This window comes from Mesoplodon mirus (genome assembly GCF_964341445.2).
Source record: "Mesoplodon mirus genome assembly, chromosome: 13".
NCBI classification, from domain to species: domain Eukaryota; kingdom Metazoa; phylum Chordata; class Mammalia; order Artiodactyla; family Ziphiidae; genus Mesoplodon; species Mesoplodon mirus.
In genome coordinates, this window is record NC_138989.1 from 16,030,214 (window position 1) to 16,053,469 (window position 23,256).

The 23,256-nt window shown below is 40.3% G+C and overlaps 1 protein-coding gene across 5 annotated transcripts in view; it reads left to right on the plus strand.

Moving 5' to 3' along the window:
• The window catches only part of HECTD4 (HECT domain E3 ubiquitin protein ligase 4), a 190,043-nt gene that overhangs the window by 63,540 nt on the left and 103,247 nt on the right, over positions 1–23,256 (plus strand). For all 5 annotated transcript variants that reach the window (XM_082641387.1, XM_082641388.1, XM_082641390.1 and 2 more), the window contains exons 8-11: positions 11,166–11,358; positions 15,603–15,761; positions 20,731–20,844; positions 21,582–21,722. In XM_082641387.1, the coding sequence (XP_082497513.1) occupies positions 11,166–11,358; positions 15,603–15,761; positions 20,731–20,844; positions 21,582–21,722 (607 nt within the window). The remainder of the gene's footprint in view (positions 1–11,165; positions 11,359–15,602; positions 15,762–20,730; positions 20,845–21,581; positions 21,723–23,256) is intronic.

Here is a 23,256-nt window from a genome sequence, read left to right on the forward strand (position 1 = left end):
TCCACAACGGGAGAGGCCACAACAGTGAGAGGCCCGCGTACGGGGAAAAAAAAAAAAAAAAAATTGCCCAAATGAAAAGTTCTTTAAAAAAAATTTAAAGCAGACCATTGAGAATCTCTAGACAAATAAGGAAAGTCTCCAGTTTGGAAACTAAAAATAAGAAAAAGAAATCAGAAAAACAGCTAATAGAGTAAAGTAAAACTTCATAAGCACTTACTACTCTGTGAGATATGAGAAGGTATTGTATTCATAAAGCAGAACAGGATGTCATGAAAAAAGAACTATCAGAATGAGAAAGAGCTCCTGGGAATTTAAAACTGTGATTGTCAAAGTTTGAAAATTAATAAAAGGATTAAAGATAAGAAATCTCCTAGAGAGTAGGACAAATAAAGAACAGTAAATATGAGATGATAAAAGACATAAAGGAGTAATCCATCTAAAGTCTTGGTAACAGGAGTTCCAAAAAGAGAACAGAAAATAAAGAGGAAGATATGATCAAAGAAATAATAGAAGAAAAATGTCAGATTGAAGGACACTCGTGTCCAGATTAAAAGGTATCCGGCACAGTGAATGAAAAATGTGCATACTGTGGCACATCATCTTGAAACTTCAGATTATCAGGAACAAAGAGGATTCTAAAGCTTCTAGAAATAAAATAAAATCATGTACAAATAATGAAGAATAAGAAAAGCACCAGACTGTTCAGTAGCATTACTGGATGTGAAAATGGGGCAGTACTTTCAAAATTCTAAGGGAAATCAATTTCTAACCCAGAAGTCAGTAGTCAACCAAAGTATCAATCAGTTGTAAAGACAACATAAAAATATTTTTAGACATATAGTTATACAATCAAAAGCCCATCCCTGACCTGGAGGAAATAGAACAACTAAAAGCCTCTGTCAGTGGCATGGAATAAAAAGTTGGGGGGGAAGGAGCCTGCTCTAGATTAAAAGAACAACTTTTGAGTCACTTTTGGAGTCTGAATCAATCAAACCAATTGTAGAAAAAAAAATTTGGTGACAATTTGGAATTTGAATATAAAATGAGTATTAGAGGAAACCAAGGGGTTTATTCTTCTTTTTAAAGTATGATAATGGCATTGTGATTATATAAGAAAATGTCCATATTTTTAGAGATGTGTAGTGAAGTATTCAGAAGTGGAATTACATGATGTCTAGGACATGCTTTATTTATTTTAAAAAATTTTTACTGGAGTATAGTTGATTTACAGTGTTGTGTTAGTTTCAGGTGTACAGCAAAGTGAATTAGTTATACATATACGTATATCCACTCTTTTTTAGATTCTTTTCCCATATAGGCCATTAGAGTATTGAGTAGAGTTCCCTGTGCTATACAGTAGGTCCTTATTAGTTATCTATTTTATATATAGTAGTGTGTATATGTCAGTCCCAAGTCTGGGATGGATATGCTTTAAAATGCTTGAGCAAAAAGAGATGGGTGGGTTAAACAGATTTGGCTGTATCTGGTTAATAGTTGAATCTGGATGATGGATATATGGAGGTTCACTATACTATTCACTATTTTGCATTTTTGAAATTTTTCATCGTAAGATAAAAAATTCTTAAGCATCAACGGCCACTAGTTTAGCAGCTTCTAAAATGCTGACTTGGGGGACTTGGTGGTCCAGTGGTTAAGACTTAGCCTTTCAGTGCGTGTGTGTGGGTTCAATCCCTGGTCAGGGAGCTAAGATCCCACATGCCTTGCGGCCACAAAACCAAAAACATAAAACAGAAGCAGTGTTGTAACAAATTCCATAAAGACTAAAAAAATGGTCCACATCAAAAAATATATTTAAAAAATAAAATAAAATGCTGACTTGGGAAGGTAAACATAGATATCTATCTGGCTTTCTGCCTATGGTACTTTCACAGAAGGGAACACTGTGTAGCCATTAAAAAGCATGGGGCAGGGCTTCCCTGGTGGCGCAGTGGTTGAGAGTCCGCCTGCCGATGCAGGGGACACGGGTTCGTGCCCCGGTCCGGGAAGATCCCACATGCCGCGGAGCGGCTGGGCCCGTGAGCCATGGCCGCTGAGCCTGCGCGTCCGGAGCCTGGGCTCCGCAACGGGAGAAGCCACAGCAGTGAGAGGCCCGCGTATAGCAAAAAAAAAAAAAAAAAAAAAAAAAAAAAAAAAAAAAAGCATGGGGCAGATCTGCATCGATTGAAGTAGATTAATTTCCAAGTTATATTGTTTAGTACAAAAAGCTAGGTTCAGAGCACTGTGTGTAATCACTACCTGCTGTGTGATAAAAGTTGTGGCTGGCGAGGAGGCACAGATCCTCTCTGGAATTGTCCTTCTCCTATGATAACAGCTTTCTTCTCTCAGTGGATCACTCATCACAGTGTACAAATACATGAGAGGATATCCAGCCTTGAAAAATCAAAACCAACTCCCTTGACCCACACCCGCCTCCACTCCCCTATCTTTGGCTCCCATTTACAGCAATATGCTTAAAAGAGTTTATTTTTACTGTTCTGTGTTCTTTCCTCCCATTCTCTCTTGAACCTGCTCCAATCAGTCTTATATCCTCATCACACCCCCAAAACAGCTCTTCCAGAGTTCATCAGGGACTTCCACAATAGTCAATTCAAGGGCAACTCAGTTTTCTTTTTACTTGACCTTTTAGCAGTATTTAACATGGCTTCACCCCCTCCGCCATTCTTGAAAAGGTTTTCACTTGGACTTTGGGACACCCATAGGACTTCTCCTGTCACTGGTTGTTCCTGCCCAGCCTGTCTTCCCTACCTCTCAACAGTCACGGGCACCAGGACCTATTTCCAGGACCCTTTCTCTCTACTCTATCTGCTCTTACTCCCTTGTTGATCTCATCCTATCTTGTAGCTTGAAACACATCTCTATACAGATAGTGCTCAAATTTGCTTCTCAGCCAAAACCTGTCCCTGAAGCTCTAGATGCGTATTGATGTGGGTGGGTGTTTGTATATGCACAGAGTATGAGACTTTTCTGGTTGGAAGTCCGATAGTTCCCTCACGCTAAACATGCCCTCTACCAAACTCCTGATTTTACTCCAGACCTGCTTCTCCTGCAGGCTTTCCCATTTCAGTTCATGGCATCTGTGTCCTTTCAGTGCTGGCCAAAGACCTGGGTGTCCCTCTCTATTCCTTTTTCTTTCCTTCCCAAATTCCATGTCCAGTCATCATATGTTGTCTGCTTTGCCTTCAGAGTGTCTCCCAAATCCCATTCACCTCTGTAAAGGTACTGTGTGATTTGGGCCCCCTCTCACCCCACTCTAGCCACACCTGGCCTCCTTGCTGACATACAAATACACTGAATGTGCTCCCCCCTCTGGACCTTTGTGCTGGGCTGTCATCGCACAGATAACCAGATGGCTTGTTCTCACTTATTTTAGGTCTCTGCTCAAATATCACCTTATCAGAAAGACCTTTCTGACCATGCTTTATAAATTATTTTATGTAAAATATAATCCTGTCCCTCCTTATCCCTGTATTGCTTTTTCTTTGTGGCTCTTATTACTGCCAGTTTATTTGCTTATTTATTGACTGTCTCCCTTGCCTAGAATGTCAGCTCTAGGGCAGAGATTTTGTTCTCTTTTGTTGACTGCTGTGTCCCCAGCACCTAGCACAATGTGCCTGGCACACAGTAGGTGATTACTAGATACTTGTTGAATGAGTGGAAGCATCACAAGCAACTGGCAACATTGGTTGCATCTGGGGAGGGAACGTAGTCGGGAAGGCATTGCTTTCCACCATTCATCTTTCTATGTGTTTTAAAAGTTTAAAAATGGGCTATAAAAAAATTAAATTTTGGGGACTTCCCTGGCAGTCCAGTGGTTAAGGCTTCTGCTTCCAATGCAGGGGGTGCGGGTTCGATCCCTGGTCAGATCCTACATGCCTTCGTGACCAAAAAACCAAAACATAAAACAGAAGCAATATTGTAACAAATTCAATAAAGACTTTAAAAAATTAAAGTTTTATAAAGTTTTATAAATTTTTATAAGAAGGAGAACTTGGTTAACAGCATTGAATCCTGTTCAGAAGTCAAGATTGAGCCTGAAAGAGGTCTTTTGAATGGAGAATATGGAGGCTATTGGTGGTAGCCTTAGCAAGAGCTGTTGGGGAGGGTAAAGGGTGGAAGCCAGATGGAGCTGGCTGAGGAGTGAGGTGGAAAAGATGGTGGTGAAGAATAGATAATTCTCTCCAGACGTTTGCAATGAAAAAAGGAGAGAAATCAGTGGGGAGGTAGTGGAGTAGATTGTGGGGACATGGAAGTATTTTTAACTTTGCTTTTTAAACCTTAAATTATTGAATAGATAATAAAATAATCTGCTTCAGAAATCACAAATTACAGGGCCTAGCCATAGCTCTCTAGTGAACTGCCTGGGCCAAACCAGAACCCCCTCCTCCACAAAATTATCTATAAAATGAGGGCTTCAGATTGGATGATTCCAAGGGTTCTAGACCTGAGATTTTTTCCCCAGCTTTATTGAGGTATAAATGACAAAACTGTATATTTTTAAGATTTACAGTGTGATTATTTGACACATGTATATATTGTGAAATGATTACCACAATCGATTTAGTGAACATATCCTTCACCTCACATAGTTGACATATTTTTGTGTGTGCTTGTGCTAAGAACATCTAACATCTACTCTTTTGGCAGATTTCAAGTGTACAATACTGTATTATTAACTATAGTCACCATGCTGCATGTATATTAGATCCCCAGAACTTATTTATCTTCTAACTGAAAGTTCGTACCCTTTGACCAACATCTCCCCATCGCCCCCCACCCTGGCAACTACCATTGAAACTACTGTTTAAGTGAGTTCAGCTTTTTATCTTCCACATATAAATGAGATCGTACAGTATTTGTCTTTCTCTGTGTGTCTTATTTCACTTAGCATAATGCCCTCAAGTTTGTTTTTTTTTTCAATTTTTATTGGAGTATAGTTGATTTACAATGTTGTGTTAGTTTCAGGTGTACAGCAAAGTGATTCAGTTATATATATACATGTATCCACTCTTTTTTTAGATTCTTTTCCCATATAGGCCTTTACAGAGTATTGAGTAGAGTTCCCTGTGCTATACAATAAGTTATTAGTTATCTATTTTATGTATAGTAGTGTGTATATGTCAATCCCAATCTCCCAGTTTATCCCTCCCTCCCCTTATCCCCTGCTAACCTTAAGTCTGTTTTCTACATCTGTGACTCTACGTCTTTACTTTGCAGATTCATGAAAAATTTTGGTTTCTAATTCACTTTGTTATAAAGCACAAACTAACACACCATTGTAAAGCAATTATACTCCAATAAAGGTGTTTTAAAAAAAACCCAAAAAACAAAACAACAGAGAAGCAAACAAAAAAAAGGTTTAATTTGTTGGGAATAAAATTTACTAAAGAAATTGTGTGGTGAGCCAATGTGCCGCTTAAAAAAAAAAAAAGATAATATAATTACAAAACTCAAATGGTACAAAAGTCTCTCACCTACCCTGCCTCAAGTCCAATTTCCTTCCCCAGAGGCAAGTAATGTTAACATTTTCTTCTGTATCCTTCCAGAGATAATGTGAGCACATAGGAACAAATATACACATATGTTTTTGTTTTTCTGTTTTTACATGAATGGTGATTTGTTATTCACATTCTTCTGCACCTTGCTCCAGTGGAGTGATGAGAGGGTTGAGTGATGAGTGGTGGAGTTGGAGAGGTAGCTAGGGCCACTTCTTGCAAACACCAGGGCCTTGCAAGGTATTTGGATTTTTATCTCAAGTGACATGGGAAGCTCTTGGAGAGTTTTGAGCAGGATGTGGTTTTAAAAGTTCATTGTAGCTTTTGGGTCAAGAATAGACTAAAGCAAGATTTAAAGATTCTTAAAGAGACTAAACAGCTATAGAAGGGGCCATATATTTTATAATCAGAAAAAATATTAAAAACATATTTTTGGAAGCTTGAACACCACCAGTGTTCTTCCATTGTGTCATTTTTCATGAGAATCAGCTGAATTTGATCTACACACTACCTCGGACTGAGGGAGCACTAAAGGATCGAAGGATTACCTAAACTGAATAGGTCAGAGTAGGATCCAACAAGCTATACTTGTCTCTCAAAATGATTTCTTATTAACTCAGAATGAAATTAGATAACTGATCATTATATAAGGTAAACTGTAGAAATATGGTCTTAAGCTGTAATTAATACTGAAACTATTATTAATATAAAACAACCTCTAACATTTGGGTCATAGAATTTCTCTGACTTGGGGTATCTGCTGCTGCTCAACAAACCGCCCCCAAAACTAAGTGACTTCAAGCAACAATGAATTAAAGGTTAACTGGACTCAGCTGGGTGATTCTTCGCCACGTGGTGAAGCTGAGATCACACCCACAGCTTCACTCAACTTGGAGCTTGACGGGGCCTGTAACATTTAAGTTGGCTTCTTCCAGAGTCTCTCTCTGCTTGATGTCAATAATCTAGGTTGAGCCTCTTGACAGCATAGAGGCTGTCTTTCAGATGGGAGCTTTTCAAGATGACAAGTGCTTATCAAGCTTCTGCTTGCATCATGCTTTCTAATGGCCAAGCCCAGACTCTATGTAGGAGGGGACTAAAGAAGGGCATGAATATTAGGACACATCATTCACCAGGGCCACCAATGTGATAGTCTACCACTTACAGTCACAGGCCTTTTGAAGCTCTAAGACACTTAGAATTCTGGCCTTTAAGATTATAGAATAACTGAGGCATGGAATCTTCCTGCCTGATTTGGTTACCTGTACACTGGACACATCCCTGCTTGAGAATCTTCTATGACTCTCTTTTACCTTTTCAGGGCACATGTTTTACATCTTCACTTCTATTTTGCTCTGAGAGTTCTTCCCGCCCCCATGTGCTTTGTATAAACTGCTGTTCTTTAGATAGATTCAGTGACAATTTGACTCCTATTTTGTCTTGTTTATGTCTCTTCCTAAGCATGTAGTCAGTGTAGTAACGGACACATGAGGTCCCTCTCCCCCTTTACCTGATGGGTTTATTATTTCCTTTAAATTATGATCTGGCTGACTGAGATGCCCTTCATTCATCCTGTGTTAATCCAGTGCCTTGTCTGGGTAGCAGGGTAATAAGCCTTTGTTTTCAGGGTGCTTACGTTAGAGTGTGGGGAATGAGTAAGAAAGGAAACAACAAGAACGAAATAATTTCAGCAAGTGATAAATGCTGGGGAGAAAATAAAACAGGATAATGCGATAGAGAGTGAGGGAGCGTGGAGGTGGGGAGCCGCTCCAGTTTGCCTGACAGATAGGGCCATTCTGAGGCAGGACATTTGAACTGAGACGAGAATGATGAGAAGCAGCCATCCATCCTGCCAGAGAGGGCAACCAACCATCCCCGTTGGCCTGGGCCTGAGAGATTTCTTGGGACATGGGACTTTCAGTGCTAAAACCAGGACAGTCTCGGGCAAACCAGAACTAGTCCAGTCCAGGAAGAGGGATCAGCAAGTACAGGCCTAGCGTACAGGCATTTTGGAGGGGCGACAGAAGGCGGTGCTGCTGAAAGTGTGGTGAGAAAGGGGGAGCAGAGGCAGGCCAGCCGGGGAGGTCAGTGGATGTTGGACCCCGTGGACCTTACCAGTAGGTTGGATTTTATTATAAGTGTGTTGGGAAGCTGCTGCAGGGTTTCGTTTCAAGCAGGGAAGGAGATGGTTTTATTTACATTTGTAAATAAATCATTGGCTGGTGTGTGGAGAGTAAACCATATGGGGTCAAAGTGGAAACGGGGAGACCAATTGAGAGGCTGGATGGTCATCGGGCTTGAGGTGGTGGCTTGGGCCAGGAAGGGAGCCAGAGGGAAGCTTCTCATCGTTACTAACTCTGTGCTGCTTCTTACTCCTTCCAGGCACTTCCCCTCCTTTCTAAATCAGTAGTAGCTTTTTCATCCCAAAGAGCTTCTTAGCTAAGTACAGAGGTTCCCAGATTTACCACTTGGGCACCAAAGCCCAGTCCTCCTTGCTTCTCACAGGCGCTTTATCGGGTTTTCTTTTCAGTATTTTCAAAGTACTTGAACACAATGATATAATATTTTTTTCTTAAGTTATCTGTTTTTCTCATAGGGCTAGTCTGGGTAATGCTTTTGAATGCCAAGTGATTGATTTTTATCTGGATGCCTTTGAAGGGTCATATTTAGAGTTGTGCAAGATAACTAGAGCTATACTTGGTAAAGGGTAATCTAGCTGGGGGGGGTGGGGTAAAATGACGTAGTAAGGACTTCCCTGGTGGCGCAGTGGTTGAGAGTCCGCCTGCCGATGCAGGGGACGCGGGTTCGTGCCCCGGTCCGGGAAGATCCCACATGCCGCAGAGCGGCTGGGCCCGTGAGCCATGGCCGCTGAGCCTGCACATCCGGAGCCTGTGCTCCACAACGGGAGAGGCCACAACAGTGAGAGGCCCGCATACCGGAAAAAAAAAAAATGATGTGGTAAGATGTGGACGTGTTAAATTTTAGGCGACAGCAGGCTGCTCCAGTCGAAATGCTTGGGAGTGGGAGGCAGTTGGAGAAGTGGCACTAGATCTCAGTAGCAAGGCTGGGTCTGTATATAGAAACGTGGGAGCCACCTCGGAGAGCTGGGATTGGATTTGGGCCAGGACACCGACTTGTTTACTCAGCAAAGCTTCAAGTATTTACTGCGTGCCTCTGAGTGCTAGAAATGTTATGGTGAACAAGGCAGGCAGGATCCCGGCTCTCGGGGAGCCAATATTCAGTTGGGGTGGGGAAGGTAGAAGGTCAATCAATGAATTAATGAGTAAAATAATTTCAGAGAATGATAAATGCTGTGCAGATAAAACTGGGTGATGTGTTCTGGCTTGTGGGGGGTGGGTGGGTGGGTGGAAGAGATTCCTCTTTAGATTGGTAATCATAGAAGGCCTCTTTGAGGCGGTGACATATTACCTGAGACCCGAATGATGGGAAGGAACCAGCCACATGTAGGAGGATCTAGGGACAGAGTGTTCCAGGCAGAGGCCTTAGACACCAGAGGCTGGGTCTAACTCTAAGCAAACTCCCATTTAGGTAAGTGGAGATGGGAACCAGCAAATAAGAGGAGAGCAAGGAGGGCAGGAACTATCTTGGCTTTGCTCATTAGAAGAGTCCCTTACATATAGGTAAGTGTTCATGTTAAAAAGAAACAAGCTCGGGCCTCCCTGGTGGCGCAGTGGTTGAGAGTCCTCCTGCCGATGCAGGGAATACGGGTTCGTGCCCCGGTCCGGGAGGATCCCATATGCCGCGGAGCGGCTGGGCCCGTGAGCCATGGCCGCTGAGCCTGCGCATCCGGAGCCTGTGCTCTGCAACGGGAGAGGCCACAGCAGTGAGAGGCCCGCGTACCGCAAAAAAAAAAAAAAAAGAAACAAGCTGGGATTGTGTTCTACCACCGAGACTGAGGAAGGACCACCTTAAGAGTTCTGGCAACCGTGGCACAACCTACACGGAAGTCAAGAAAAAGGTTGATTTTGGTTTTAGCTTACTCTCGGCCCATCAAGAATGTCCACTTGTTAGAGGGAGCTGAGTTAAGTAGCTGCAAAGTGTTAAAAAGCAGAGAGGAGGAAATAGAAACAGCATTTCGAACTCTCACGGGAAACTCATTCCCTTACCATTTGTGAATGTCTTGTAAAAGCCTACCCCCACCAGGTCCAGCCCTTCCGGGAACCTCGCCTGGCTGTGCTCCTCAATTTGCTCTCTTTCTCTTGCCTCTTCTCTGCTACCACCCTTTCACTTTGTACTTCTTTTATGCTTTTTTATTTGCTTCTGGAAGCCTTGCCGCTTTTTACTCCTGTCCTCTCTTATCTCTAGTCCTGCCCACCTTTGCTAGTGGCATCTGTTTCTGAGACTGCAGCGAGATCCAGAAGCCTGGGTCTGGAGGGGGCAGTGGATACAGAGGCTGCATGAGATATATTTGAGACATTTGACAGTGAGTGGGAGTGGAGAAGAGGAATGGTATTGCAAGGTTTTGTTTAAGATCTCGGAGGCCTGTGAGTATCTGACACCAGGAAATCAGAGAGGGAGACCTTGAGCATGAAGGGAAAGATGGGAGATAACTGAGGGAGCAATTAGAGAGGAGGCAGAGTGCTTCTTCCTTAAATAACGTGAGGTGAAGTGCTTCTTCCTCTGGATTAAGAGGAAAAGAATAGGGCTCCCCTGGTGGCGCAGTGGTTGAGAGTCCGCCTGCTGATGCCGGGGACATGGGTTCGTGCCCTGGTCCGGGAAGATCCCACATGCCACGGAGCAGCTGGGCCCGTGAGCCATGGCCGCTGAGCCTGCACGTCCGGAGCCTGTGCTCCGCAATGAGAGAGGCCACGGCAGTGAGAGGCCTGGGTACCGCAAAAAAAAGAAAAAAAAAAAAAGAGGTAAGGAATAAATGAGGCTGGATACAGAGATTCTTGAGTGGGAAGAGAGATGAGTGGGAGCAGCTTACAGTAAGTGGTCTGGATCTTTTTAGCAATAAAGAAAGCCAGGTGGTCTGCTTAAAGCCAAGCTCAAAATTTGGTGAAGGAATTTTGGAATCACCACTCCAGAGATTTTGCTGGGGAATAATCAAGTGATGAAGGAAGAACTGCCAAGTACCAGCAAGGATCCAGTTGAAGCTGGCATATATTTTTAGCAGACAAAGTCTGCCTTTCTCCACGATTGCTCTGCCAATACCTGAGCAGCTGGGGCTAGTGTTGACTGCTGTTAATACAGAGTTTGGATTTTAGCCACTAATTATATTTCAAGAAGACATTATCCTCATAGTTGTACTTAATGGTAAATCAAGATCTGATTGATTTGTTTTCCTCTCATCTTACTTGTACCTGTCAGAAGTTTGTAATTAGTGAGAGCTGCCTGTGGAATTCAATAGAAGGAATTTTAATCAACAGCCTTTCATAAAACTTATTAAACTTAGCTCATTACTTTTAAAATCTGGGCTATTATGAAAAATGAAAGCTCTCAAACTTCTCGTAGCCTTCCTTTTGTTCTCAGTTTCTGTAGAGCAGTTAGGTTTTGAGGTATACACCTACTCAGGTACAATTTTGGGAAATGTTTTTGAGTAACCAGATGACAATAATACACTTCTCAAGTAGAAATTTGCTAAATGAATGGAAACAGATATCATTTAAGGACCTCTTTTTCTTTAAATATTAGGTTGAAAATGGTGTATTTGTAGCCAACCCACTCCAGGAACGCACAATTCTCATGAGAAAAGAGGGCGAGTCTGCAAAAAGCATTAACGAGATGCTTCTGAGCAGACTTTCACGCTACCGAGCCTCGCCATCCGCAACGCTGGCTGCCCTTACCGGCTCCACCATCTCCAACACCCTGAAAGAGGACCAGGCAGGTAGGCCGCCCTTCGCCTTTCCTATGTTTATCTTGTACAGCTCCATTCAGCTATATATATTTTTAAGACTATTTTTTAGAACAGTTTTAGGTTCGTAGCAAAAGTAAAGGAAGGTGCAGATTTCTCGTCTACCTCCTGCCCCCACATGCACAGCCTCCCTTATTATCAACATCCCCACCAGAGTGGTCCGTTTGTTACAACTGATGAACCCACCCTGACACATCATAATCACCCGGAGTCCATAGTTCACCTTAGGGTTCACTCTTGGTCTTGTACATTCTGTGGGTTTGGACAAATGCATAATGACGTGTGTGCATTATTATGGCATCATATACAGTGCTTTTATTGCCTTAAAAATCCTCTGTGCTCCACCTGTTCCTCCCTCCCCACCCCCCCAAGCCCTGGCCACCACTGATCTTTTTATTGTCTTCATAGTTTTGGCTTTTCCAGAATGTCATGTAATTGGATTTATACGGAATGTAGCCTTTTCATATTGGCTTCTTTCACTTAGTAATATGCCTTTAAGATTCCTCCATGCCTTTTCATGGCTTGATACATTCAGCTTGTGATTAGTGCATGCTGCCTGTGGAATTCAGGCAATACTTGTTATTGAGCACTTACAGTGTGCCATACAAAGCACTTTGCTTTACATAGTTCACCGTTTTTAATGTCCTTCCAGTCATTTTTCATTTTTTTTTATTCCAAGCTAATGCATACTGTTGGCTGTGGACATGAATTAGCATGAATCTGTAATAATTCAAAGCAGCTCTGTTTAGTGTGTAAATACCTTATCATTACTGTTAGTATAAACTGTTTTCACATTTAGCATCTGCTTCATGAATGTAAAAAACTCACATTTAGCATCATCTTCACTAAATACATTCTTTTTTTTAACATCTTTATTGGAATATAATTGTTTTACAATGTTGTGTTAGTTTCTGCTGTGTGACAAAGTGAATCAGCTATATGTATTCATATATCCCCATATCCCCTCCCTCTTGCATCTCCCTCCCACCCTCCCTATCCCACCCCTCTAGGTGGTCACAAAGCACGGAACTGATCTCCCTGTACTATGGAGCTGCTTCCCACTAGCTATCTGTTTTACATTTGTTAGTGTATATATGTCAGTGCCACTCTCACACTTCGTCCCAGCTTACCCTTCCCCCCTCCCCCGTGTCCTTAAGTCCATTCTCTATGTCTGCGTCTTTATTCCTGTCCTGCCCCTAGGTTCATCAGAACCATTTTTTTTTGACTCCATATATATGTGTTAGCATACGGTATTTGTTTTTCTCTTTCTGACTTACTTCACTCTGTATGACAGACTCTAGGTCCACCCACCTCACTACAAATAGTTCAATTTTATTTCTTTTTATGGCTGAGTAATATTCCATTGTATATATGTGCCACATCTTCTTTATCCATTCATCTGTTGTTGGACACTTAGGTTGCTTCCACGTCCTGGCTATTGTAAATAGTACTGCAATGAATATTGTGGTACATGACTCTTTTTGAATTATGGTTTTCTCAGGGTATATGCCCAGTAGTGGGATTGCTGGGTCATATGGTAGTTCTATTTTTAGTTTTTCTAAATACATTCTTGACCAAGAAAATGAGAGGCAAACCTTCCACAACAGAGGTTGCTTTTTCTGGAATTTGGCGTTTAGTGTTTGCACTTTAATATTTGAAAATAGATAGTATGTTTACAGAGTTTGAAAGTGAAAACAATATAAAAGGTATATGCAGAGAAATCTTACTCTCACGTCCTGGTATATTCAGTATTTGCCCCACCCTACCCCCCATAGGTAGCTCTATTTATTAGTTTTTGTTTATCCTCGCAGAGTTTTTTTATGCAAAGAGAAATTAAATTAATTTAGAAAGACAAATTTATGTATTTTTATTGTCCTTCTTTTCTCAATAAAAGGTAGCCTTCTAAACACACTGTTCTGTACTTTTAAAGCAGGAATTCTTAACAGGGGTAAGCCTTTCAGAGGTTCACAAACATGCTCTCCCAAAGTTTTAAATAACATATGTATCATCATAATTTTTATCAGATTTTCAAGGTCATTTATGACCCCCCCAAAGTCAAGAACCATTATTCTTGAGGAGTTTTCATATTACATACCAACTATATGAAGTTATAACAAATCATGACCTGTAGTAAAAGATCAGGCTAGAAAAGGAGCCATGTATAGAAAAATGAATCTGAATTAATATATGTTTAATGCATTTAATGCAGTTTTGTGCTTTAATCCTTTTATATATTGAAATATTAGGAAGAGAAAATATTTGTGATTAATTCACTGTAAGACTATCAAATTTTAAATACTTATTAGTCCATATTAGAATTTAAGGATAGTATTTTACTTCCACAGGTCTCTATTGTATCAAATGTAAGTAGGGAATTTATTAATAGTTGTTATAACTTGGGTATGTGGATAATTTGAATTATAGGAAATAGTTTGTAGAGGACAGTCCTATTACCTAAATAAACATTTTTCTGACAAGCTGAAGGCTTGATCTGGGTTTGTCCCTTGGGAGAAAATTGAATACTAGCCTGCACAATAGAAATACTAAAAGAATGTTTGTTACGTAAGAAAACATGAGTGATATCAGAAAGTGGACTCAGAAGGCAAGGGTATATTTAGAATCCTGTGAAAACTGGTATCTGTACTCTAAACTTGTGATTTCACTCATACTTTTATGCACATTCTCTATGTATTCATTTAACCTGAGGTTGCTACATAAAAATTCACCAGTTATAGGCTAAGTGAACTTTTGACAATTAATTCAACATTCAGAGGGTCTAGGATGTTTTATTCTGTGATAAACTAATACTTATTACCATGTTAATAAAGTATGTATATTAAAAACATCTCGGTGAAAACCATGATTGTGTGGTTATGCTCTTTGTGTGGTTATGCTCACAAAGTTGCTAGTTTTTCAGTCGTTGCCCCTTTTGGGTTTCTTACTTATGGAAATTTATGCTACTGGATTTATGTCCTAAATGAAGAATATACTTGTTGGCGGCTTGGAATTTTAAAAAATGGAGCTTTTTAGAACCACAGGCATTCAAAGCAAATGACAGATTAGGTTTCACTTGTCTAATTTTTCTAATCTAAACCATCTAAAGATAATTTTATGTCTATGTAGGCAGTCATATTTTGTATCTTGACAGCTTCCTAGGTAAAGCACTCTGGCTTTCTGTTGCCATCGTCAATCTTCACTGGACTAATATATAGAAAATCGTTAAATTCACCCTGCATTTTCAGATCTGCCAGTGAGTAAGGGAAATTAAAGTACATTTTATACCTCTTGATTAGATACAATAATTATTTTCCTAATGATAGTTTATGTCACTGACCCTAAAAAAAAGAAAATACGTCATGGGTTATAAATTCCACAGACATAAAATTATTTTGTGATAGACATTGTGAAAGCTTTTATTAACTAGTTATGGGTTGAAATTTCTGGTAGATTCCATGTTCAGAGCTGTTTATAATGAATGTAATATCACAAACCTGTTAACAATTTGTTCTGTATAAAATGAAAAGATCTCTACAGGAGCACAGTTTCCTAGGGGGAAACATAAACAATAGGATTCTTCTTTTATTTTGAGATTTAGTCCATGTGAGGGTTCATTCTTTTGAAAGATTTTTGTTTTATTTATTTATTTATTTTATTCATTTATTTTAACATCTTTATTGGAGTATAATTGCTCTACAATGGTGTGTTAGTTTCTGCGTTATAACAAAGTGAATCAGCCATACATATACATGTATCCCCATATCTCTTCCCTCTTGCGTCTCCCTCCCACCCCTCTAGGTGGTCACAAAGCACCGAGCTGATCTCCCTGTGCTATGTGCTGCTTCCCACTAGCTATCGATTTTACATTTGGTGGTGTATATATGTCCATGCCACTCCCTCACTTTGTCCCAGCTTACCCTTCCCCCTCCCCATGTCCTCAAGTCCATTGAAAGATTTTTAAAAGACATAAGGACATATTGAATACTGGGAACACCTTTGAGAAATGTTCAGATCATGTAACCAGGAGGCTTGGGACCAGGCTGTGGAGACAGAAGATCATTATTTTTCCCTTAGCTTATTATTTCTTGCTCTATTTTTTGAGTCTGAGTATATTCTTGTTAGAATTGGGGGCCCCTTCGTTATACTCTAATTTGGTTTGGTAATCAAATTAATCTGTGTGTCAACTATTTCTGCTCACCATTTTCATTCCTTTTTACCAGCGAATACTAGCTGTGGGCTTCCTCTAAAAATGCTTCGGAAGACGCCCATTTACACCTGTGGTACATACTTGGTGATGCTGGTCCCACCTCCAGGGGGATCAGGCAGCTCTGCTACCCGGTCTCTTTTTGGTGGAACAAGTGGTTTGTCGTCTTTAAAAAGTAAGTGAACTTTATTTGTGGCTCTTTTCCCAATTTGTCCCTAGCTTTGAAATTTAAGGTATTTCCTAATAGTGATTTTACACTTGCTCTGTTTACAGATGCTCTTTGATAATAACAAAAAACCTTATCAGTATAGTTATAGGCTAGGAGGAATTAAAAATAGAATTTTTGAAGGTGGTATAATAGTACACTTCTGAAAACTATTGTCCTGTAAAATTACTAGAAATAACCATGAAGTCAGGAAGATTTTAGGAAAGAAAATAATCTGTTGCCACTTTATTTACTGACACTGCAAGAACTCTACCCACTGGAGAGCTATGAAAATAAGTCTGTGAAATACCTCCATTTTAGGACACATAAAAATGTATATGACACAAAATAATATATGCAAAAATTCATTAATGTTAAATGTACATGTACATATTTTTTATGTATTTCTTTTTTTTTAACATCTTTATTGGAGTATAATTGCTTTACAATATGGTGTTAGTTTCTGCCATATAACAAAGTGAATCAGCTATACATATGCCACCACATAGCACAGGGAGATCAGCTCGGTACTTTGTGACCACCTAGAGGGGTAGGATAGGGAGGGTGGGAGGGAGACGCAAGAGGGAGGGGATATGGGGTTACAAGTGTACATATATTTTTATAAAAGAGGGAGGCATACTATAGTAATTAAAGCAATGTGATTTTGGCTTCAGAGTGGACAAATAGTTAAATTGAAAATAGTATAGGGCTTCCCTAGTGTTGCAGTGGTTAAGAATCCGCCTGCCAATGTAGGGGACACAGGTTCAAGCCCTGGTCCGAGAAGATCCCACATGCCACGGAGCACCTAAGCCCGTGCGCCACAACTACTGAGCCTGCGCTCTAGAGCCTGCAAGCCACAACTACTGAGCCCGTGTGCCACAACTACTGAAGCCCATGTGCCTAGAGCCCATGCTTTATAACAAGAGAAGCCACCACGATGAGAAGCCTTCGCACTGCAACGAAGAGTAGCCCCTGCTCTCCGCAACCAGAGAAAAGCCCTTGGGCAGTAGCAAAGACCCAACTCAGCCAAAAAATAAACAAAATAAAAATAAATCAATTTTAAAAAAGAGGAAATAATATAGAATAAAAAAGTGTTCCTTTTACATTGCCATTTTCTTTCTTTCTTACCTTAGGGACATCATTTAACCCCTCTGAGCCTCAGTTTTCCCATCTGTAAAAAATAAAAGGCTAACAGTATCTCACACCATTGTTTGATGATCATATGCAATAAAGTATGTTAGAGTATTTCTAAAAACAAAAACAAACCCAAAATATTCCTTTTATATATGGTAACACCTTTTTTTTAACATTCCTTTATTTCCTTAAAATTTGCTTAGGCACATAAAATTAAAATGTTTTAAAATCAGTTTACTTATTTTCATTTCCCAAAATTTCATATTCTGTCTTTTAAAAATAATTTGCTTACAGTAATTCCATTGAAGGGTTATATTTCACATTTAGATGTTTAAAAAAGCATTTCTTACCCAAACTTTAACCTGCAGATATAAATTTAACCTCAGCAGCTTAAATAAAACCATTTATCTAGTATCAACTTAACTTTTAGGCCATTTCAAGTAGTTGCACGTGTTTGGGATTTAGATACTCATAACAACTCCAAAACTCTTGTCTTTACTTTTTAAAAATTAATTTATTTAAATATTTATTTTCTTTATTTGGTTGCACCAGGTCTTGATTGCAGCAGGCATGCTCCTTAGTTGCAGCTTGCAGGCTCCTTAGTTGCTGCTGGCTGGCTCCTTAGTTGCGGCCAACAGGATCCTTAGTTGTGGCCAGTGGGCTCCTTAGTTGCGGCTCGCCGGCTTCTTAGTTGCGGCACGTGGGGTCCTTAGTTGCAGCAGGCGGGCTCCTTAGTTGTGGCTTGCAGGCTTCTGAGTTGCAGCTCACCAGCTCCTTAGTTGTGGCATGGAATTCTTAGTTGCGACATGCATACAGCATCTAGTTCCCTGACCAGGGATCGAACCTGGGCCCCTTGCATTGGGAGTGCGGAGTCTTAACCACTGCGCCACTAGGGAAGTCTTGTCTTTTGCTTTTAGAATCAAATGGGTTAGAATTTTTCTCAACAGCCTGTTTTCTCTAACATGTTACCAGGATGCACCCTTTAGCCCTCGGGTAAATGATGTAAATTTACTACTCTCTTTAAAAAAAAAAAATAATAACAGCTTTATTGAGTTATAACGTACATACCATAAAATTTACCCCTTTAAAGTATACAGTTCAGTGGTTTTTAATATATTCAGAGTTGTCCAACCATCACCACAATCTAATTCTAGAACATTTCCATCACTCCAAAAAGATACCCCATACCCATTAGCAATCACTCCCTTTATCCCCCCCTTTCCCCAGCCCCTGGCATCCACCAATCTAGTTTCTGACTCTATGGATTTACCTATTCTGGACTTTTCAAATATATGGAATTATACAATATATGTGCTTTTGTGGCTGGCTTTTTTTTTTTTTAAGCGTAATGTTTCCAAGGTTCACCCATGTTGTAGCACAAATCATTACTTCATTTCTTTTTATGGCCAAATCATACTTGATTGTATGAATATAATCCATTGACATTTGAGTTGTTTCTGCTTTTTGACTGTTTTGAATAATGCTGCTGTGAACATTCATGTACAAGTTTTTGCGTAGACATGTTGTCATTTCTCTTGGGTATATGTGTAGGAGTAGAATTCTGGGTCATATGGTACCTGTATGTTTAAGCTACAGAGGGACTGCTAACCTGTTTTCCAGAATGGCTGTACCATTTTAGAGTCTCATTAACAACGGCTCCAATTTTTCCACATCCTCTCTGACATTTGTTATTTTTCTTTTCTTTTTTTTTTTAATAGCTGTACTCCATAGTGGGTATGAAGTGGTATCTCATTGTGGTTTTGATTTGCATTTCCCTAACAACTAATAATGTTGAACATCCTTTCTTGTGCTGATTGGCCATTTGTATATGTTCTTTGGAGAAATATCTATGCAAATCCTTTGTCCATTTTAAAATTAGGTTATTTGTCTTTTTGTTGACCATTAATCATCTGAAACTCTTTTTTAGTCTTCTTGGCATGGTTTTTTCCACTCAACTGAAATTAGCCCCATTTGAATAAAACAGGCCTTCACGGTGCCGTTTTTTTCATGAGGATATAGCTTACCCAGTGATTCTATTTTAGACCAACAAATAAATAAATGCTTAAATTTCTTCTATGTCCTGTTCCACATTGGTCACTGTGGTGGCTACTCAGTGAGTGGGAAAAGTGGTGCTTGCTTTGAGGAGCTCATAGTCTGGTTGGGAGAAACGATGCAGGTGTGTGAAACAACTAGAAAATGATATACAATGCTGTATCACTGCCTGAACCATGGGGAGCAGATGTAAGTGCTGCAGAATCAGAGGAAGAAAGGGTCATTGTTGAGTGGGGTAGAGGGGAGAGACTTCATGAAGTTTTGAGTTTAAGTCATGAAAAATGGCTATTATTCATGTAAGTGGCCACATAGGGGAAAGGCATATGCATGGTAAATACAGTGAAAAAGAGACTTGGAGAAGACCATTTTGTTGGTGTGCAGGACAGAACAATAGAAAATAGAAAACAAAGAGTACAGTTTAGGGCCTCCCTGGTGGCGCAGTGGTTGGGAGTCCGCCTGCCGATGCAGGGGATGCGGGTTCGTGCCCCGGTCTGGGAGGATCCCATGTGCCGCGGAGCAGCTGGGCCCGTGAGCCATGGCCGCTGAGCCTGCGCATCCGGAGCCTGTGCTCCGCAACGGGAGAGGCCACAACAGTGAGAGGCCCGCGTACGGAAAAAAAAAAAAAAAAAGAGTACAGTTTAGATTATAGCTCAAGTCAGGCGTGGTGAGAATCTGGATTACTAGGGTGATGGGAATAAGAAAAAGGAGCTTGAGAGACAGTGCTAGAATTTTCTGTTGGAAAGTGGGGAAGTAAGTTATATCAATAATAGCAGCTAGGCCCTTCTGCCATGGCAGCCATTGAAGAGCAGCCGCCATGGCTCCTTGCTGCCCCATGGCCGTGGGCCTCAACAAGGGCCACTAGGTGACCAAGAACATGAGCAAGCTGAGGCACAGCCCTGCAAGATGTGATCCAAAAGGTGTGTGGCTTTGCCCCGTAGGAGCTGCATGCCATGGAGCGGCATGCCAGGGTCTCCAAGAACAAGCAGGCCCTCAAGTTCATCCAGAAAAGGGTGGGGACATACATCTGTGCCACGAGGAAGCAAGAGGAGCTGAGGAGTGTCCTGGCCGCCATGAGGAAAGCAGCAGCCACGATAAAACCTTCTCAGGAAAAAAAAAAAAAAAAAAAAAAAGCAGATCCTTGATATATTTTAACTCATTTAATCTTCACAATAACTGTATAAAGTAGGTAACTTTTATTATCTCCACTTTACACATGGGGAAACTGAGAGGTTCAGTAAATTTCCCAGGGTCACACAGAAGTGGTAGAGCTGGAATTCAAATTCAGAATCCTAAAGCTTATGCTTGTCATCACTACACTTCCCTGTGTTAAGGGAAAAGGCCAAAGTGTTTCCAAGTTTTAGAGCCAGGGCTTGAAAGGATAGCAACTAAACATCCACTAATCTGTTTTGAGCACCAAATATATGTAAAGTATTTCTTGTAAATATTGTTACCTTGTGATGTTAATAATCATAACCCCTCTTGCAATTACCCTTTTGACAATCTGTCTTGAAAAAAACCTGTATGTAAAAGTTGCCATTTTAAAAACACTTTCAAAAATATGGTTCACTGTATTGGAAAAGGCTTTATGACAGTTTTCTTTTTGTGGTCTTAATGTGTGTCTTTTGTCTCCTCATTGTTACCACCAATAGACAGCCAAAAAGATGTGATTTTTATAAAGTCTTGTTAAGAGTCTAAAGTTTAAGCTAACCATCATCTTAAGGCTTATTAAACAGCTTAATATTTGTTTCTGAAGTCCTAGCTTCTAGCTTGGTGTATAATATTTCGGATGGTCAATTCACAAGTCGTGCCGATCTCATAGATGCTGCTGGAAGCTCATTGGGGCGTGGTGCTCTTGTACCTGGATTGGGTAAGAAATAAATGCCCACATTTATTTTCCTTGGAAAATTCAAAATTTAAGCAATTTCTCTTAAAAAATCTTGCTAATTCTCTATGGTGTTCTAGTTTCCTTGAAAGAATTTTTTTATGCTACTCTTTAATTCTGAGGATTAATATAAGAAGTTGTCATATGTGAAATTCCTCTGCATAAATTACTACTGAAGATACTGTCCATTAGGTTGTGTAATGTTGTCTATAAAAATTCTTCTTAAAGTTCATTGCCATAAAAAGGTTTCTTTCCCTTGAGGGATTAGTATACTTCTTATTGTTAGAAAATGAGCATTATGTTAGCGCATTGGATTTTCTTTTTGCCTTGGCACCTAGGGAGCTCATATCTAAGTTTTGGGCTCAGTTACTAAGGCTTTTACTGTGCGTTAATGTTAATTAGTCCTGTTATACCTGGGTTTTACTGTAAGCCACTTAAATCCTTTTTGGAATTAAAAAGGTCACATGTAAGTCAGTTACTAAAAACTTTCTATTCCATGAGGCTTATTCCATTCTCACATATGAGTTAAGCCGAATAGACATTGAATCCTGCCTTCCTACTGAGCCCCAATCTAATGCTTTGCCAGCATTGGAGGGATGTGGGATGTGGCTTGCCAGCACTGGGGACAATCCTTGCCCTTTCATTCTTTAGCACTGCTTATGAGAAGTATGTATCAAGTAGTCAATGGTATGATAGTTGAATAAAGGGTGTTCTTTTTGCAGGTGCCTGTTACGATACAGTGAACAACATGCTATGGACATGCTCGAATGACTATATCGATCAATGGTGTAATCCTGGGAATCAGGCCTTCCATTACGTCTGTCAGAGACTTGGAGTCAGCCATATCATCACTGAGCCCAAAGGTGAGGTGCACTCATAGTCCTACAGGAAGAGATTTTTCCCCCATGAAATAGGAGAGAGTACAGCAGCATTAGGAAGTGGGAACATAGCCCAAGCAGCAAAATGTGTCAACAGCCTTCCCTCTTTGAATTTAGAAACCTAGAATTCTTATTATCTGATTGGTTTATGATTAAGTAAATAAGTGTGTAAATAAATAGAGCTTTTGAGGTGGTCCACAGACTTTTTTTAAAGGAAAATTGTTATGTCCCTTCTGAAATTGTCAGAACTTTGGGACAGAAGTTCGTTCTTTATTTGTACTTGGCATGGGATTATATATGCTGTTATAATGTTTTGCATTAATAACTACTTACTTATACACAAACTTACAATTTTGATAGACTATCTGGTAAAGGACCTTTATATTTCTTAATATTAAGATTCTTAATATAAGTTAATATTAACGTAAAATCTTGTGACTTCAAAGTCAACTATAGTGGTATATATGGTGTAGTGAGTAGCTCAGCAAATCCTCTCCTGATAAAGCAATGATAAAATGGACTGAATTACCAAAAATAACTATTTCTATAAAATTAAAATGCCAACTAAAAAAAATTAACTATTTCTAGGCTCTGGAAGTTGACCAAAGGCATATACCAAATTGAGATGCGGTATTCATAAAAAAGAAAACCCACTGAACTTTGGCTAAGAACAGTAGAAGTCTGTGATGTCCTTAGCTGTGGACACTCCTGCCCCCTACCTTAAGCTCGCTCAGTGCAGTAATTCCATCCGTGTGGGGCAGATCATGGAAGTCAGCAGCTTGGCTGCCAGAAGGGGCTGACTGATGTGGAGCAGAGCATGGAGAAACACTCACGCAGCAGCAGCAATGTCAGCAACGGTAGTGGTCTTGGTGGCAAACAAACAGAGACAACCAGTGGCTCAGCTAGCCTGAGGTTGCGGTCCTGGTTAGGGCAAGCATCGAACCAGCAAACTAGCCAGAACTTTACTCGTGAGATGTGGGTAGTGAGAAAGCTACAAAGGGCCTTCGTAAGCTCCCCAAACATCTGCGTAGAAGAAGCCAGAGAAGGCCCAAGCTGTTCACACAAGCCTGGCTGAAAATGAGCCTGCATACACATGCAGAGATTTGAGAGGGCCCACAGAAGGTGAAAACCACGGAATAGTTTAAAACTGTCTAAACTTTGATGTGCTTCCGCCAGAAAACGTGGCTCCATCCAGGGTGGAAGTATTACTGGCTCAGGGTGTTTGAGCACACCTCTGACTCAGACGAGGTAACCACTAGGAAGGCAGGCTTAAAAATAAAAATGAGAATAATAAAAATAAACAAATGAAAGAAAGTAAAGACGAAAATAGAAATAAGAATTTAAGAAGACAAAGTGAGTGGAGAAATCAGTAGCTAAACACTGCAGGCAAAACTCAGATATTAGACTTAGCAGATGAAGACTTCAAAGCAGCCTTTAGAAATAAATTCAAAGAACTAAAAGAAACCATGTTTGAAAGATTAAAGAAAAGTATGATGACCATGATTAAACAGAATTTCAA